At 45.5% G+C, this 19,314-nt stretch overlaps 1 protein-coding gene across 1 annotated transcript; it reads left to right on the top strand.

The window, feature by feature from the left end:
* Positions 1-2,010: 2,010 nt before the first annotated feature.
* amx (TM2 domain-containing protein 3 almondex) lies at positions 2,011-16,944 on the top strand. Its single transcript, XM_089543825.1, has 6 exons — positions 2,011-2,145; positions 2,278-2,425; positions 2,511-2,685; positions 6,834-6,996; positions 9,061-9,136; positions 13,564-16,944. Exons 1-6 carry the CDS (start codon positions 2,037-2,039, stop codon positions 13,730-13,732), a joined length of 840 nt encoding a protein of 279 aa, XP_089399951.1. The 5' UTR covers positions 2,011-2,036; the 3' UTR covers positions 13,733-16,944.
* The last annotated feature ends 2,370 nt before the right edge of the window (positions 16,945-19,314 follow it).

Here is a 19,314-nt window from a genome sequence, read left to right as displayed (position 1 = left end):
AGTACGTCGTTCCTCTCGCGCTGTGCCTTTTCTTTCCTGCACGAAAATACGGTTTTAGGATGACTTAGCCTCATCGTCATTCCACTACTTCTCCTTCACGCTCGGAAGACAAGAACCAGACAAGACGTAGTGTTTAATGCACGTGTACTCCTTTGCCGCTGCAGGGTGAGACATGCATGACTGTTTTCTTCGGTTTCTCTGAAATTACAGGGTTCTGTACACAATGCTCACATTTCTCGCGTTCAGCTTGCTTGTTACTTTCATATAACAGCAGACATTACACGAGAACAACGCAAAAAACTGAGAACGAAAGGGCGAAATACGCGACTTTTTGCATTGAAATACACAGCAGACACCCGACTTCCGGGACAAGCCGTCCAACTTCCGGGACAAGCCGTCCAACTTCCGGTGGCTTCACTCGCGCTCGTCTCGGAAAGCAGCTACAGAGCCTCTGTAATCCAGCGAACTAGTGGAGATCAGTGGCGTAAGCTGCAAGGCTAGCTGCGATCCGCGCGCTCGTCAGGATGTTCAGACGTCTTCAGGCATCGCTTCCAAAGAGAGGCAATGCTTCAGGTTGTCTCTAACTGGTCCTCAAGCAGTCCAACTGGGGATCTTTTTTTTTTTTCTTTAGATTTGGGATTTGTCCGTTGCACATAATCAGGATGTCAGGTCTTGGTCTTGAGGATCATGTTTGGTGAAGTTTTCGGAGGCTATGGTACTGCTTCTAGATTTGTATCGAACGCTTTTTTCTTCATGGCAGCTATGTGAGAAGCTAACCTGAAAAAGAGCACGTGAGTGCAAACAGGCAGTTTCTTAATGGCTCCTCTTAGGGCACTTTGTCTGCATTATGCAGGATTTCGCTTCCATGTTGTCGATCTGCTTTGTGACTAGAACCTCCGGAGAAAGTTGTCTCTCAAGCAACTGGGATTTTTTTTTTTGTATTTGGGATTTGTCCATCCGTTGCGCATATACTCATGGGTGTCTTGAGGATCACGTACGTCGGGGGAGTTTTCAGTACTGCAGAAGAACTGAGGATTGGGCGAGTTGGTGGTGATCCAACACGGACAGAGGACAGGTAGGGAGGGTGAGGTAATGGCACACGTGTCTTGAATGGATGATTGCTGTTCCTTTGTTTTCTCTAGTTTTACGCATGTAACAGTGTATCTGGGTTTGACAATTTGTGTAAATGTATAAATTGACTGCCTACGTGTGAATAAAATTCAGCTGTAAGTCAGCGCCGTCTGTTTCACCTTAATCTTTCCGTGTTCTTAAGCGCTGGTTTTTTACGATGGTTCAGTACTGCTTCAGGATTTGTACCAAGCGCTTTTTTTCTTCATGGGAGTTCCGTAATGTGAGAAGCTAACCTGAAAAAGAAGAGGCACAGCACGGGTTTTACCATGCCCAGGGTAGCAGAGAGTCCAACGTCATCAGAAGCATATGCGATAGATAAGACGTGTAGCAGCAAAGATATCTCCTCAAGGCACATAATGAGCCGAATGCAAAGGGATAAAACTGGTTTGATCTCGGTTCAGTCCCGCAATTTTTTCCTACGATAGGACGATTGTATGACATTTGAGGAATTTTCATTCTCGAGTCGTCCAACAGGGTACAAAGAGGACATCCTCATGAGGACATTTAGTTGCCATTGATGCACTCAGAAGCTGCTCTGAATGTCCTATTAGGGGCAACGCTGCAAGCGGCGCCCATGGGACAGTATCTTGTTCGGTGAGCCTCCAATAAAGAGTGAGGCCATGTCACGGCCGCTCAATGGAGGCGCACGCACTTGCGCTCCTTGCGCTCTCCCATGGAGGAAGGAAAGCGGCCGTGCTCCCTCCCTTTTTTGCATGCGTGCTTCCCGCTGTACGTTGGGCTGCTGAAACGTAAAATTAACAAAACAAAGGCAAACATTATAATGTTTACTGTTGCTTGGTGCTTAATATTCTTTTTAGCATGATAGCAGAGCTTACTGCCTTTTTTTTTGTCCTCTTTTTGGCAGAAGTTGGGTCAAGCTCTGGCATCAATGTGCAACAACAATAATGGTGGCTGCGGGCGCGTCGAAACTGTTGCGTCGATGGTCTCAGTTAACAGTTTCTTTTTCGTTCGTTATTCTTTCGTTTTTCGTGTGCAGCTGTTCGGTTTATAACGGTAAGAACGCCTCCTGCTGCTAATACTGGCCGATAAGACCAACGCTCAATATTCTTGCCGGTGATTAGCATCATGTTCGCCAGATTTGTCGGTAGTCTCAAGACAGTTCGTTTGCTCTCTTATTAACCGCAGAAGCCGAGCTTTCCAGCGACACATCCCAGGTATTAAGACCTCCTTCCAGTGGTAACGCTCATCACTCGATCTTCGCGAACGACAGCGCCGTTTCCCGTGTCTACCGAAGCAAAGCGGATTTGATCTACAGCATCGGAGATGTTCCCCAGTGAGTGTTGCACAGTGGCTTTACCAGCTTTACCTCTGTAACCAGCCTTGGCGGCTTGTTGACACATCTTATGCTTGTGCAACAGGCAGGAGCTCCAGGCGATACCGTTGGTTCAAGATGCTGGCCATGAGACCTGTCCGTCGGATGTGCCTTGCAATAGGCTCAACGCCGAGTGCCTAAAGTGCGAGTTCAACTACACCTGCGTTTATGGCGAGGAGCTGACAGTCATGTGTCGGCCGAAGCAAGAAATTAAATGCATTGTGAGTGGTACAGCCAGTGGTAGATGCTGAACAAGTGCTTTGACCAAGATGTTTTTCTGCGCACCGTGCTGACAGCGATCGCGCGTGAAACTAGGATTAGGGCGGCCGTAAAAGTGCAAGCATTGTGCAAAGAACTGTAATATGCTAATGTAATTCATTCTTATCAAGGCACCCACTGTTGATGAGGTTGCCCAGTTTTTAAGGGGTATAAAGAAACGAAAAAGAGACTATGCATTCTGCTTTAGTTCAGTTCTGATTTGTATTGAAAGTTTTTATACGAGGAGGTGCTGATAAGTATTAAGCCTTACTCAGAAAAAAAAAAAAAATGATCGAGGGAGCTGAAACTGCTACACTATTCTAAATATGCCCCCAGAATGTCAGTTCACTTGCGAGATGTCTCCTGCAGCCTTTTAAGTCCCTGCAAATAGAATAATTCTGACGGCTGGTCAAACCAGCCATTTGTAGCAGTAGTTGCTTCTAAAACTATCCCAAACCTTTGTCCCTGTAGGTGTTTTCTGAGATTCGGGAACAGATAGTAGTCCGACGGAGCTAGGTCGGGCGAATAGGGTGGATGGGGCATCAGCTGAAATCCTAAGGAGGCCTGTATTGTGTGACTGGGCATTGTCATGCAACAGGATGACACATTTGGAGAGTTTTTGTCGATGTTTTTTATTTAATATTTTGCCTCAGCTTTGTTAATAACGAACAGTAATGTGCTGCATTGATGGTTGAACCCTTTATTTATTTATTTATTTACTGAAGACTGCTGGCTTTATTGCAAAGCCTTAAGCAGGAGTGGGTGTAAAATACACTTTGACAAAAAGAAAAACCTCCTTGAGGCACACGCAACTCAGCACACAATACCGAAAAAAAAAAAAAAAATGAACGACGAAAAGAAACAACATTACACAATATTAGACGAATCTCGCGTCAAAATGAGCACTGGGGGAAAGAAAAAAAAGGAAATGTTGAATGCTGCAAAATTGTTACAAATTCCTAAGCGACGCCGTAAACGACTCCACAGTAGAAGCCTCTACAATATTCGCTTTGAGGACATTCCATTCCCGCACAGTACGGGGGAAGAAAGAATTCTTGTATGTTTCAGTGTGGCATGAGTAGTCCTCAAACTCCCTTCTGGTCCCAAAAAGTGGTTGCCATTTGCTTCTGCACTGACCTTTGCACTTCTTTGACCTTGGGGAACCACTGTGCCTCTGTATGTAAAATTTTTGTTTTGTCTTTGGATCATGACAGTAGATATGTCTCATCACTAGTCTCCAATTTGTCCAGGTGATCTGACTCGTTTCTTGCAAAGTGCTTCAAAACAAAACAGCCACTAATGTCTCCACACGTCTCCTCTTCTGTTCGGTTGTGAAAAGTTTCGGGATCCACTTGGCTGTAAGTGTTCTCATTCCTAAGTCGTTGCGGATAATGGCACCAACTCTTTCATGTGACATCTCCTTATATGTAGCAGTACTTTTGGCTGATATTTGGTGGTCCTCCTTGATCTTATCATGAATGGATTTCACATTCGCTGGCAAATAGACGAAGACAGGCCTTCAACTGGGTTTCTTACTTTGAGCACCGAAATGACCAATTTTAAAATTTACAACCAAGCATTGAACTGTTTTATATTAAGGGCCGCTGTCACCCATAGTTTGCGACATTTCATCATGTATCTGCTTTGCATATTTCCCTTTGAGAAACAGGAAGTTTATTATAGTTCTATGCTCTTCGGAAGCGGTGGTCTTGTGGTAGACATCCACCACGCATTCGGGAGATGGTGGGTTTGATTCCCAGTGCCGCCGGGCACCCACTGGTTTTCTAATGGGTACAAGATTTCCCACGGCCTGGTGATCGGCTTTTCTGGGGTGAAACGGTTGAGAAAAAATGGTCTTGGACCAAACCGTTGGTCCAAGACTTATCGGCACCCCCTCATATTGTATATCAAGGGCTATCTGTGATAAAACGTGCCATTGCACATCTTATGAGTTTTTTTTTTAAATTCTTGTAACAGAATGGTACAGGGTGTGTGTGTCAAAGTATTTGGGGTCATTAATAGTTTCCAAATAATTGCAAAAAAGCTTAAGGCAGTACTGTTGTTGAACAAATTGTTTGCTGACCTTGCATGTCATTTTACTGCGTTTGGAAAAATACTGCTGCCAGTTTGCCTCATACAATTCTTGCTTGAGCTGGTTTCTGTTCAGTGCAACTGTAAGTTTCATCATGCATTGTGAATGAAGAACTTTGCTCTTTTGGAAATTTTTGGGTTGTCCTAAAAAAGGATGGCCATGGAGAAAATGCATAATGGATATGTATATACTCACTACAGTGGCTTAGTGGCTGGTGTTCGGCTGCAGAGGCCAAAGGTGCACGCTCGAAACCCAGCTGCGATGGCCACATTTCAAAGGAGGTGAAGTGCAGAAATGCCTGTGTGCTGTGCAATGATGGCGGACATCAAAGAATCCCAGGTGGTCAAAATTATGCCATAACCCTCAACTATGGTGTCTCCTGTAGGCAACATAAGATGACGTTTGAAGTGTCAGTGCAGAGCCGTAACACAGAGCCTAGTGAGAGGAGCAAGCATTTTTTAGGTGAACCTGTAGTGCTTGTCCATGCCACCTGCCTGCACTTAAGGTATGGGCTTCTGCGCTGTGTTGAAGCCACTCATGTCATTTATCAGCTAATGGGGCTTTGTTAGCAGTCAGGAATATTATCAATCATATGCGCGCCTCTAATTTTTCAGAACATGGTCTAGCGTTTATTGTGACCCAAACAGCTGACGGCAGCAGTTTTTAGGTGCGCAGTGGAACAGTTGCTGCACCTCTCCATGTGCAGCTTGTGGGGTTGAAAACTGGGGAGATAAATCCGTTCTCCCCGTTTAAGCACGGCTGACACAGTTCAAAGCCGCGCGGACCCCACCCCGTGGTCGCGAGCGCTACTGAGCGCACGCCGACCACGGCGGGCCTTGCTCTACGGAACAAAGGAACGACACACTGGCTGACACAAACAAGGCATTTATTGCTATAACAACAATAACGCCAGCTAGCAACAAAATACACTGAGGAATCGAGGATGTCCGACTCACCAGCACGGCTACGAGCGAACGTTCGCCCACGCTAGGGCAAAGGGAATATCTCCGAGGCCGGACGGGACGAGCTGAGGGGAACACGTTTCCACACGAGGACGCCCGCAGCGAAGAGCGGAGCTTTGCGCGTGAACGTCCAACACGCTTCCCGGGCCCAGGGAGAAGAGAGCCCGCTATCCCTCACGCGCGCGCAGCAAAACGCCATCCGTGGCGCTGGTGTTGCTGCGACGCGAGCGCCCTCCCCTGTGCTTTTCGGGGGGAGCTAACAACAGTGGGGTGTGCAATGCGGGAAACCGAACGCAGAGGACGAAGGCGTCCCCACAAGCTTTTGGATATTAAATCTTGGGTACCATGCCACATACCACACCATATGTTGATACCTGTACTTCATTTTATACTGCCACAATAATTTGCTCTCAATGGTTTTGCTTGGCCTTGCCATGGTGCATGCATTTGTGCATACTTATACTTGACTTGACAAACTGCTGTAACTGTGGCTAAATGCACTATCTGACAAAGTTAACTGCCAGGTGCTATCGCAGTATGAAATGTAAGTGCATGAAAACTAGTGTTTATGGCGTATTGCCACAAAATTTTTGCATGCCAGTGTTTTTTACTTAAAAAAAGACCTTCCAGGCATAATAATTATGAAAGTTAGTTACAAAAGCCGGAGTAAACATGAATAATTGATAATAATTTGCTTTTCACTGCACTTCAGTCAGCATTGTGTGGTAACCAATAGCCATTTTGGTTCCACATCACCAATTGTTAACAGATGGACTTAGAGGTGTCACAATATATCTTCTGCTCGAATAGCACCTCACTGGTTCTTTTGTGTGGACAGAACTGTAGACACTGCTTGTCAGCCAATACTGGAATTTGCCTTTGTCCGAAACTTGTTAAAAGACATCTCTGTGCATTGATGAAACAAATTGGATCTTTTTCCAATCTCTGAAATTTTTTGTTTAAGGCATGGGAAGCACTTATACGTCTGTCTCTGCCCTGGTGATCTGCACGGAATGAAAGCTGCACAGCAGCTAAGTCCAGTTTCATGAACACGCAGGACAAGTCTGGTTCTTTCGAGCGCAAGATGGTCTGCCGTTACTGCTACCAGACAGCAACTAGTGAGCACACCTGTGACCACAACAGCAGCTGCCAGGTGAACAGTGCCCCGCGCCAGCGCTACATCGCAACATGCAATGTTCGACCAGACGTCCTTTGCCTAGGTGAGCAGCTGTATGCAATGTGGTGAGCTAAGAAGCCACTTTTGTTCCCCTATAGTAGGGGCACAGAAGTGCTCTTCGTGTTGTGCGCCATAATATGAATAGTAAAGCGCAGAAATCATTCTACGGTGCCTGTGACAAAGCACATCACATGCGATGGCCCAGAAGCTATTTGTGTAAAAGTTATGCATGCTTATAAAGACACAGGAGACAAAATACACCCATGTTAGAACTCTCGCAGAGACTAGTTGCTGTGCTTTGTTTTCTTCATTTTTTTCCCTCGATGCTTCCGAAGAGTGCCGAACTAGTTGATCGTGCACAGATGTGGACAAAAGTAAACGAAACATGCAGCTGAAGTGGATGGACGGATCATTTTAATCGAGCAGTGGCTCACACTACCTAGCCCTGTCTCGTAATATATTTTGTACTTAAACTGGGGACGGGAAACGTTCCTCTTCACCTTTAGCGCTAGCCATTCCACGGACTCCTGCAGAGTGCAGATGAAATTTCACTCTTGCCTTGATTTTCGCCACCAGTCAGGTAGCCGTCGCTAGGTTATTTCTGCCCATTTAAAATATATTTTTCCTCCATTGTCCTTAAACCCCCATGCATGGGATAAATCAGCCCTGTTGCCTTCAACTGTAGGGTGAAGCTCAGTACAGAAAAAGTGTCGATTGTTCATCCGTTTCCTCCTCCCCACACGCACCGCATAACTTGTCTATCTTTTGGTACTAAACTGGGTACGTCATAATCCGCAGTACTCCCGTCTTGGCTTCGGACATCGAAGAACTTTCCCTAGAATTATTGTAGACATTTTCTATGGCAATTTCCGGCTCGAATGTTCTGTATGTTCCAGTGCTCATTTCGTCTGCACCCTTGTTTTCCGAAGACTGACTCCACTTCTTTAACCTTTTATTATCCAATAATTCCTGATGTGCCCCCCCCCCCCCCCCCCTTTCGCACTACTGTCCAGATATTTGCTTGGTAATTTTCCTAGTTCGCTGTATTTAGTGGACATCCCTTATGAAGAACTGAAAACTTTCCTAGCCCACTGCCTTTCCCTCATTTCTCTTAGTCGTTCCTCAAATTCTATCTTGCTGCTAGCTTCTCAGCTCTTGTCCCTTAGCGAAATTATGTCGTCCTCTCCTCCTGGCTCATTAATGTCGCTTGCAATACATTCTGCTAATGATGATGGTGATGATGATGTGGCTCTTTGCATAGGGCGGGCCACAGTTTTCCGCCCTAGCCATTGTGTAGAAAGAAGAAACAAAGAAAACATGGACGAGAAAAAGTAAGAGGGAGGGAGAAAAAGGGTGTGTGTTTGGGGGGGTGCACATTAACTGTCCACGTGCGACTCACTTAGTGCCCCGTGCATCAGTGTCCCTGCGGTTTGCACTGTCGGGTCCAGTGTCTCTGAGGCCACGTTGTTGGGTCAGCCACCACCACTGTCGGAGTCTCTCCTTAGTTGCCATCACTGCCGCAGACGATGCAGCACCATTGGGGGCCGTGAAGCCCAACGCCTTGTGTAGAGTGGTGCCGGTTGGGTGTAGTAGAGACAACTAGGAGCAATGAATGACCACATGTTCAGTGCTGTCTTGCTCCTCACAACACTTTTGGCACTGTGCTGCCTGAACATCTGTGGAAGTGTCAAAGCGCTAACAGCATAGCAGGGCGCGTAGGGCTCCAGCTCGTGCCTCAAAGAGCAGCACTTTCCCATTGTCGTTGTCATACATCTTTTCTGGTGCTGTACAGCAGAAGAGTAGTCTTCGAGCACACTGCCATGAGCCACTGGGTTGTCTCCGTGTGCCGCACACACATATGAGTGTTGCAGTTCTTGTTTTTTTCATTGCCAGTCTATTATTATTACTTGTCCATAGTCACTGGGAGTGGGTGAGCATTTTCTTGAGAAACTGTATTTCTATGCATTCTTATTTATCGAAATGCAGCATCAGAGGTGGCTTGTTTTTGTTTTGAGCAAACTTCTAATGGAACGAAAAACTCCATTTATTGCATGGTAGTGCCATCATTGATGCTCATTTGAGTGACAAGGAGTCTTTGTGATTGCAGGAAGGCGACAATTCCACAAGAACCTGCTCTGCAATTGGACAAAGGGCTACAGCTGGTGGACGGCCCTTGTGCTCAGGTCTCTTATCTTTTGCTGTTGACTATTTAAATTTAGAGATTGAAGCTCATGTAAAATGTAACTCTTAGGGCCCTTGCTCTAAAATCCAGAGGTCTGATTGGGCCACTGAGGTTAGCTGACTCGCAGCAGTTGTGGGGTGGGGGGCTTTAAAATGAACTGTGTACGAATAACAAACTCTGAAATGTTTCATAACCGCGCTAGCACCTGGCAACAATATTAGTAGCACCAGTGCTGAGACAAAAATGCATAGACGTAACAGTCCGAAGGATAAATTTACACCATATTTTTAACTGTTGACAGCAGATAGCGATAGTTTTTACCTATTTGCCACTCCTAGGTAGTGCCTGCGTTCGCTGACCTCCATGAAGTGGTCCTGTGTTTCACAACTGGTATCATCAGAGAGTTCCGCTTGCGTATGTGGTTTATGAAATGATTTTGCCTGTATTTGTGTCCGCTTGCACTGCAAAAACAAGCAAGTGCAAATTTGTTGCTATGAGACTGAGGAGTAGGAACATAAACTGTGGTGTGGATGGGGTAATTCTGAACTTGTCTCTGTCAAGACTTGTTAGCTGTTGCCACCAGTGTTAAGTGTTCTGTTACCCCAATATATCATGTTTCAAACCTAACGGATACCATGAAAGTTATGAGAATAATAATAAGATAAATTCTTATCTTATGAAAAAAAAAAAACATAGCTGTTCTATGATAGCATAATATGCAATCTGATGCTGTGATGTGTCTTTACCAGCAGTAACCACGCTGCTCATACTGCTTCTCATGCTATCGTGAGACTTGTTACGATACAGAGGAGGGTAGTGGTGGCACTGGTTTACATCACAAGGTTGTCCTTGCAGGTGACAAGGGGTGGTGACCACAGCTTAACCACTCCACCGCAAGCCCACCTTTTCTACAGTTACAGAAGCTTGGTTACTTTTGGCAGAAGGGTTGAAATGCGGGCCAGTTGGTACATTGTAAACGGAAAAAAAACCTTTTTACTTTTGACAAAGATAGTACCTGTGTGAATGTTGACTGATGACAGTCATGCAGCACAAGATTTGCGTTTCTGTAGCCAGAAGCTGCACTTTTTTCCTTTTTGACTCAGAAACATGGTATACTTGATACATTGTATTTTCTCGTGTAATGAACCCACCCCCTACTTTTTTTGTTGAGAATTTACTCTTTTTTTTTTTTTAAGCATTAAGCTTTTCTTGGATACATTTTGCATGTTCGCTTTATCTCGCCACTAATTGGCCAACGCCAATAACTATCACAAAATCGTACAGCAAATACCTTTTGATGTGAACAGCGCTTAACATCGGCGAGATGAACGTGCCTGACCATGTGCTTTCGTTAATGATGGATGGAGAGACGGATGGGTGGGCTGACGGGCAGACATACAGTGTGTAAAAATGTGTACCATATTTTCCGGTGTGTAAGACGCACCCTTGTATAAGACGCACCCGCCATATACGAGGTCTGTTAGAAAAGTATCCGACCTTTGGCCGAAGAAAAAAAACTGGCATAACTGGAGCGTTGGAAACCTAATAACCTTCAATGTAGTCTCCTTGGGACTCCACACACCTCTCTCAGCGGTGCTGCCATTGTTGGAAGTATTCCGAAAAGGCCTCTTTGGGAATGGAGTTTAGCTCAGCTGTCGTTGCAGCCATAATGTCCTCTCTTGTCTGAAATCGCGCTCCTTTCAATGTCCTCTTGAAAACAAACAGCCAGAAGTCGCAGGAGGCCATGTCAGGAGAGTAAGGAGTCTGTTGAACTACAGGAGTCTGGTTTTTCGCAATAAAGTCTGAATCAAGTGTGAGGAATGTGCAGGAGCATTGTCGTGATGGATGCGCTACTTTCCTATTGACCTCAACTCCGGTCTCTTGCGCCGCATAGCACCACGTAGGCGACAGAGGATGTTCCTGTAGTACTCTTTGGTCATTGTTTTACCCTGTAGGGTGTGTACTGGTGGTGTGCCACACAGAGGGAGTCAAAGCTGTCAGCATCACTTTGACATTGCTGCGCACTTGGTGGGCCTTCTTTGGTCTTGGTGACATGGAATGCTTCCACTGTGGCGACTGGGATTTGGTTTCCGGGTCCTACCTGTGCACCCAAGACTCGTCACCAGTGATTATGGTGTTGATGAAGTCGGGGTCGCTGTTTGTGGAATTTAGCATGTCCTGTGAGACTTCAACACGAATCTGGTTTTGCTCCACCGTGAGCAGCTTCGGCACGAATTCCGCCGCAACTCTCTCCATGGCCAAATCTTCGGTGATAATGGAATGTGCAGAAAAATTGCTGATGTCCACCTCTTCCGCAATTCCTCGGATGGTCACACGACGGTCCCGCATCACCACAGCGTTCACTTCGGCAATGACCTGGTCATTTCGGCAAGTTGATGGCCGACCGGAGCGTGGCTCGCTCTTCACCGATGTGCGGCCATCTTTAAACCAATTGTACCACTTTTTAATTTGTGTGCTGCTCATAGCATCTTCACTGAAAGCCGTACTGAACATTCCGAACGGTTTCCACTTGGCTGTCGTCCAGTTTCTGGCAAAATTTGTTGCAGTAGCGCTGCTCCTGTCGCTCCGCCATTTTCCTTGGAATAAAAAACCGACGAGAGCACTGCGCACTGCCTCACTCAAACGATGCGTCCCAGCGATTGACGTTATCGGCAGGCCGGAAAAAATTCGTGCATGCGCACGAAGGTTCAAAGTCGGCTGGTGAAAGCGCGCTTGTTTCATATCCATCAGGTGTTCGCAAAAAAAAATAAAGTCGGATACTTTTCTAACAGACCTCGTATGCAGGCTGTCACTGAAAAAGTTGGTATATAAGACGCACCCGTGTATAAGACGCACTCCAATTTACCCAGTTAGGCTACTGAGACTTAATTAAACTCGCTTGCACGACCATCGCGAAATTCACGGTACCTGTGAGAAATTCTCAAGCAACGCTAAGTGATCGAGGAAGGCAACACTCACGCCATACCCGCCCACGTTTTAGAAAAAAGAAAGAAAAAATGAAAGAACTCTCTCATACGTCCATAACAACATTTTATTTCTACTTAAAACCTTCGAAGTCTTCGTCTTCGGATGCACTATCAAAAAGTTCGCCCATTTCTGAGGCAACACGGCTGAAACATTCTCCTCGCACTACGTACACGGAGCAAAGAAAGTTGCAAAGGGTGCCTAAAAACTAAAAAAGAACGCCGGCTTGTCGTGGCTTGTCTTGACAATGGCGAGAAGCGTGATAGTCGCCGTCTTTTGGCATTTAACATTACTTTTGCTTGGGGCCTCTGAAACAGTCGCGTGTTTGTGATCCCGGAAGTCGTCATCCTCGCCGTTTCATGATTAAGTTCACCTAAAAAAAAGTTGCGCACAGTGGTCCTCGTATTGAAGTATTAACCGTGTTACAACTGGGTCATTGGTAGTGATATTTTTTCAGTGAAAAAAGCTTGAACATGAACCTGAGTAATTTGTGAACTCGCAAAAAGAAAACAAAAAATTCGCATATAAGACTCACTCTTGTATAGGACGCACCAGCAAGATTTTTGAAAAAAAGCCGCGTCTTATACACCGAAAAATACGGTATAAACTTTTTTCCCCATGTGCCGCTGCGGTGGCTCAGCGGTTATGGTGCTCGGCTGCTGACCCAAAAGACGCGGGTTCGATCCCGGCCGCGGCGGCTGGAATTTCTTTGGAGGAGAAATTCTAGAGGCCCATGTACTGTGCAATGTCAGTGCACGTTAAAGAACCCCAGGTGGTCGAAATTTCCGGAGCCCTCCACTACGGCATCTCTCATAGCCTTAGTCGCTTTGGGACGTTAAACCCCATAAACCAAACCAAACCTTTTTTCCCCATGTAGTGAACCTCCCCCCCGAATTGATGTCACCTTTCCTGGAAGAATTTATTCCACGAGTAAATATGGCGATTGGATGCATGTTATAATTTGGCTGACTCTGTAGCCATTTACTGTACAAAGCCAAACCAATAGTTCGACTTTCACTACTCGCACACTTGAATCTGTCCTGTCTGGAAATTTTGGGGAAAAATATGAACGCTGTAAAAATTTCGAAACATAAACATTGCTGACATTCAGCTGTTTCTGGGCTGTCATGTGCATTTTGTATGACCATGGTATGACCATTTAATCGGCTTTCTCAACTGTCTGCCTAATAACTTTGTACTGTGCATCCAGTACTGAATGACAATCCAGGAAATCTGGAGGCCTTGATTGAGTGGCAAGTCCCAGGTTTTGACAGGATTTTTTTTGCCAATGGGAAGAACGTCTTTATGGTAGGAGCTGCTGGACTATGAATAATTTGTGCTCACAGTTTGATTGCTCTTTGGAGCTAGCCTGAGGATAAATTTTCTGAGCTCTCATGCTGCCATAGCTCTGTCTGACCACTCGATTCTCCTTCTCTCTTGCAGCATAGTGCTGGGTGGCTTCGGTGCGGACCGCTTCTACCTGGGCATGTGGCAGGAGGGCATTGGCAAGCTTTTCAGTTTTGGTGGCCTGGGCGTGTGGACACTGGTTGACGTTGTTCTCGTAGCTGCTGGTTACCTGGGCCCAGCTGATGGGTCTCTGTACATTTCCTGAGAGGATATTCTAGTCTGTGGCAGAATTCCCTGTAGAGCTGGTGTACATCCACTGGACACAGTCATGTCATAGAGTTCCAAGTTGCATCGAAACTGCCACACCCTAAGCAGAAGCTATGGGTCCACCTTTAATTCACAGCTTAATATGCTTCATACAATTGCTGACCCTGGAAATTTTATACAGAGAAAACAACTTCAAGTTGATTAGTTACAGTAAAGATATGAGATAAAAGGATTCACACAAACATAGTTTAAGTTCATTGACTGCAGAGAATTGTATAGTGTTCTGGAAGTGTCTCTGTTTTTTCCTGCATACTGAGTGATGATGAACCATAGTAAGGGTTACACAACATGAAAGTAAAGAGACATAGGATAGCGCTCGTCCCATGTCCTTCTGTCGTGTCATGTTCCTTTTGCGCTGTGCGACTTTTACTATGTTACCTTTACTATGTATATGTCACGACTAACTAGCCCAAACCGCTACCGTGATGAACCAGTTTTTTGTTGTGTGGAGCTGTGTGCTGTTTTAGCAAACCAAGTTGCAAATACATTTAAAAAGATTATACCACGTTTACATTACAATACCACTGTATACTGTATACAGTGTTGTTTGTAAAAAGTTTGTAAAAGTTTGAGCAAAATGCACAGTTTTTAGAAACATTCTTATATCACAGGAATCCTGCAAAAGCTACAATGTGACATAACACTTAATGGCCTTGAGAAGTGTTTTGCAGCAGAAAATGACATGACCAGTTTTTCAGCATTCTTTGTGGCCAACATGATCTTTTTTAGTTCTGCATAGTTTCTCACTCTTTTGAGGTTCAGCAAACAACACACCACTACCACTCGTTTGAGGCGTGTCGAGGCCGTTTGTGCTAAAGCTCTCTTAATAAAACATGTTGAGGGGCTAGTTGGTGTTGCGTTGTTTCTAGAAGAGTAAGTGAGCACTACTTATTTCAGACGAGCAAACAGTGCCCATCCTGTCATGTCTTTCTGTGTGCTCGTCTCAAATAAGCAGCACTCACTTACTCTTGTATAATCAGTACTAAAGCATTTGGTGCGACCCGCCAATTGTGCTTGATATTGTTCGGGGGTGCCTACCATGACGGGTTGGAGTACTACAGCAGCAGTGGCTTGCGGTACTAGGCACCCTTACTTGGGATATTACGACTAAGGCAGCAGCACTTTAGCTGGCTTCTTTTGAAGAGTATTGTGCTCACTAAAGTGCCGCATATGTGTTTGGCTTCAGATACTGCTGTGTACATTTGGTTTCGTTTCCCCCGACTAGTCGTGTTGTCAGACAGCAGCATTACATGTCTGGTGACTGCAGATGGAGCGTGCTCTCCCATTGCAGCTGGCATGCAATGGCAGGTTGCACCTTGTGTTCTTGCATTGAGTGAGCAGTTTGGTATGTGTCCTGTTACCCACTCATTGTTCTAGTAGTGCTTCAGATTTGTACTAAATCATGCTGTAGTTGTTCCTAGAATAGGTTCCCTTTGAGATGAACTTGAAGGGACCATGAAAATTTGTTTGTCTTTTCAGAAGTTTTATTTTATCACATGTGCCCCCATAAAATTACCTTGCAGTGGTAATTTCAAAGAGACCATTAGATATGAATGAAGCGCAAGAGTGAAGAAATAAAAATGCTCACGTCATCCTACTTGAAAACAGCACTGGTCTATTTTCATTTTTTTTGTTCTCTTTTTTTTTTCTCTCCGTTCTGCAATGGCCACTATTTCTTTTTTTTTTTCCATCTTTTGCTTTCCCAAAGTGGGTTCAAGTGCACTGAAGGCACCCAGCTGGCTAGCCACGCAGTATACGCTCTGAAAGCATATGACCATCTTTTTCTCTTCTTCCACTCCATCTGCGGCGCGGCTCTTATCTAGTATATGAGGAGGTGCTCCTCTCATTTTTCCGTCTGCTGCAGGTGATGCAGACTTGGTGCTGATATGTGGCTATGTCAGATTTCTACACCGTTAGAGCCTGTGTTGTAACACCGCATCTGTTTAAAGCTCGGCTTCCACCTAACTGTGTAAGTCGACCAGCAGACTAGCAGGTGTACTCTGCGCCTACGAGCCTTTTCATCGGCTGTAGGCAACGCATAGCATGACTGAGATCTGTCTATGTCAACATGCTGCGCTACGCTCAGGCCAGCGCGAAGAGCCCTGATTTTTCTACCTGCACCCGCAGTAACTTTTTCCTTGTGGGAAGCATTTAAGACAACTGTTTTACGTGTCCTTAGGTTAAAACAAACTTTCACAGCAACTCCGCATCTTTGTGCGAAGGTGCAGGGAAGTTGCCTTGTGGGGGTGATATAAAGATGCAAGGAAGCTCTCTTGCGGGGTACAATCTGGTGAGAAAACATTCTTCAAAGCTCTAGCTTGCCTTGCAGACTCTTCAAAGTGCCGTGGTTGCTACAAAAGTTCGTCTTAACCCAAGGACATGCGAAAAAGATTATCTTAAGCAGGAGTCTATGGGAAGCCAATCAAATGCCATTGTTTGTTTCATCGGAGAATTCATCTTAACCGAGTTTGTTTTACCGGAAGTCTACTGTATGTGCACACATCAAGAGACGCATTCATGGGCAGTGACAGAATCAAGCTTATAACGATGGCATAGACGATGGGCATGCAGTGTGATGTCCCATGACTAATTTAGGTATCTCTATCATGGCTATGCCAGGCAGTAGACATCTCTTATGGAAGCACTGAGGGCTTTCTCTAGAAAAAGCTCTTATGCTCTGTGATGTTGGTGCATGTGAAAGGACCACAGGTGGTCGAAATTAATCCGGAGCTATCCGCTAAGATGGCCCTCATAGATTGTGTGCAGCTTTGGGATGTTGGAACACCACATGCAGTATTGCATGTGAGAGTGCTCGCATGTGATGTTAGTATTTTGATGTACTCGGCAGTTCATGTTGATGGGATTGTAGGTTGATACTTACTTCAGGAAACAAGACTGGCAGCTCGAACCAGAGACAATTATGCAGTGAAGAAGACAAGATGCTTCAGGTGAAGACCGAAGTGCCCATCCCATCATCATCTATCCACCCCATTACTTGGTTTGAGCTACCAGTCTCGCTTGCCATATCCTATTAGTGAAACACAGAAATTTCATGTGGATTTATGCTTAGTATGTGGCAAATCAGTTATTGTAAATAATGTACATAGAGGGTCTGGTATAACTGTCCAGAAATAAAGATTCTGAAGCTTCTCTGTGGAAGTCCTGTGAAATGACCGTGGTCTACAGTCAGTATTGTCTATTTTGTGTGTGACGACATTCCTTGTCCAGTGCTATGGCATGAAATGACACAAAAGAAAGGGGTTCATTCGATGCACTGATAAACATCGAAATCCAGAGCCGAGCCACTGCGCCAGTTAAGTAACCGTCCTTGTGCCCACTTACTTCCTTGAAGGGGCCCTGAAACACCTTCTGAGGAGAGTATGTAAACTCACTCAATCATTATATTGTGTTGTCATGAACACCTGAGCCAAATAATACACTTCTACATGTAGCAGAGAACCCACAGTCGCACATGAAAGTTGGCGAGCCCTTCCGGTTACTCCTTCGTGCTTGCACCCTCCTCCATCTGGCGTTCCTGCATATTTCTGTCGGAGATGGCTGTTGGCTGGATTCTTTCAGCCATCGCGCAGCCTCTATGGCCACGGCCATTCAGCCACGTCACACCAGTGACTCGGGCAGCTCCCCCCCCCCCCCCTTTCCCAAGGGAATTCCCCTGCGTGTCGACAGCCGGTGGTGGGGTCGAGTGGGTGCGGCTGGTGGAGCAGTGCCGACTTTTCAGCGTGCAAAAAGTGACGAGAGGAGAGGGAAAGGCACAAAGATGCTTAAATAAAAAATTGAACTACAGATCACCTAGCTTCCAACAAACGCAGTAAAAAAATACTTGCTGAAGGTTATTCTTTAATGTTTTGTTAAAGAATATGTCGTCTCCTGTCTCCCTTTTGTCCTGTTTTCTGCGCTGCTTAAGCATGAAACCTTACCAACTTGCCCAGTTTTCCGTTCTTGTCCCAACCATACTATAACTTTATTGACAGCTCCTTTCAGAGCCCCTTTGGAAAGCATTTCTTGTCCACACGACACTACAAGGACACATTAGTTACTGTAAAAATATTTCAACACAGAGGAGAGCAGCAGTTTAATATAAAAGGTCGGAATTTATTTCCTCAACTTAGTAAAGAAATGATGTGACTAAATGTGCGAGAATCGAGGAGGGTCTCCTTGCTTATAATACTAATTGGAATAATTTGATTTTCACTGCTTTTCCTGTTTATGGGTGGACTATGTTTGTGAACTTTATTGGTTGACTTCGGCTGTGAGTGAATTGCGCAGTGCTGTCCACCAAGAATTATGTTTGGAGACAAAAGCAAATGCCCCTTGCGTTTTATTCCCATAGGCTACTCAGACTAACGGTGATCTTGTGGGGCTCTGCAGTACCCTGAAACACCACCATTTGGCTCATTGACCCGCATGCGTGACACCTCACCCCGTATTAGGCTCGTCACAGATTGTCATGCAGCCACTCAAGCTAAACCGCTGTACTTCTACCAACTTAGTCACGACCAAGCTCCATCGTATTGTAAACGCATTTGAAGAGCGCGGCCACATTTGTGTCATATGGACTCTGGGCGACACGGATGCCGGCACAGGGAATCAGTCCGCTCATGAAGTGGCTAGGGAGCGTCTATTTACCTCCGCTCTTCCACTGGACCCTGCTAACGAGGACATTCCATGCGTCTCTCCGAAGCTCCGTGTGAGCAGAACCCTGCTATCTTACATGTTCAATTAAATCACCTCAGGAACAACAGTTGTCGGCGGCTTCATGACACCACCCCTCAGAGTTCCTCACTGACACCACCAAGCTCTCCTAGGCAGACCAAGCTTCAATTAACAAGCTTTGCGCTAATGCTGCCTACAACCCTCCACAATCTCCACAGATTGCTTGCGCCCCATCTCTCATGATCGCCATCGTAGATCCCACATGAGCACAGATTACTGAAATGCCTGTGCTGTTCCCTTAATTGCAAACCAGATCTATTTCACCTAATATGATACTACTCCTTCTCTGATGAAGGTAGGGATGCCTTGAGAACCAAACATGACACACCCACAGACGCCATTGCCTTTAGTCAACTGCTTTCTCCCGGCCTCCGCAGCACTAAGGAGAACCTTGCTGCCTATGGCATACCCTATTTGCAATTTGTAGCCCTATCTCCTGCAAGTGAACTAATACTTTATCTAATGGTTCTTCTTCCCCATCTCCCAACCATGGCCACAGGCTCTGCCTCAATAAAAGCTTATTTTTTCATTCATTCCTGCCCACCTGTGAGCCTTTCTAAGTCACACCACACTTCAAAATTTTATGGGAGGTCATGAAAACCAGTATTGTCACAGTGCACACCTTTTAGGATATTGCATGTGCTCAGGACATGTAATTGGGTTTTTAGTTTGTATGACACAAAACTTAAGGCAGCAGAGCACTGTAATCCTAATGAACTGCACCACAACTGGTCTTTGTTGTAGTGCATAATGAGTAAAGAGTAAGAGGCACATTGTGACAACCCA

The sequence above is a fragment of the Amblyomma mixtum genome, chromosome 5, assembly GCF_055824585.1.
Source record: "Amblyomma mixtum isolate Tamu chromosome 5, ASM5582458v1, whole genome shotgun sequence".
In the NCBI taxonomy this organism is placed as follows: Eukaryota; Metazoa; Arthropoda; class Arachnida; order Ixodida; family Ixodidae; genus Amblyomma; species Amblyomma mixtum.
This window is presented reverse-complemented; position numbering and strand designations above follow the sequence as displayed.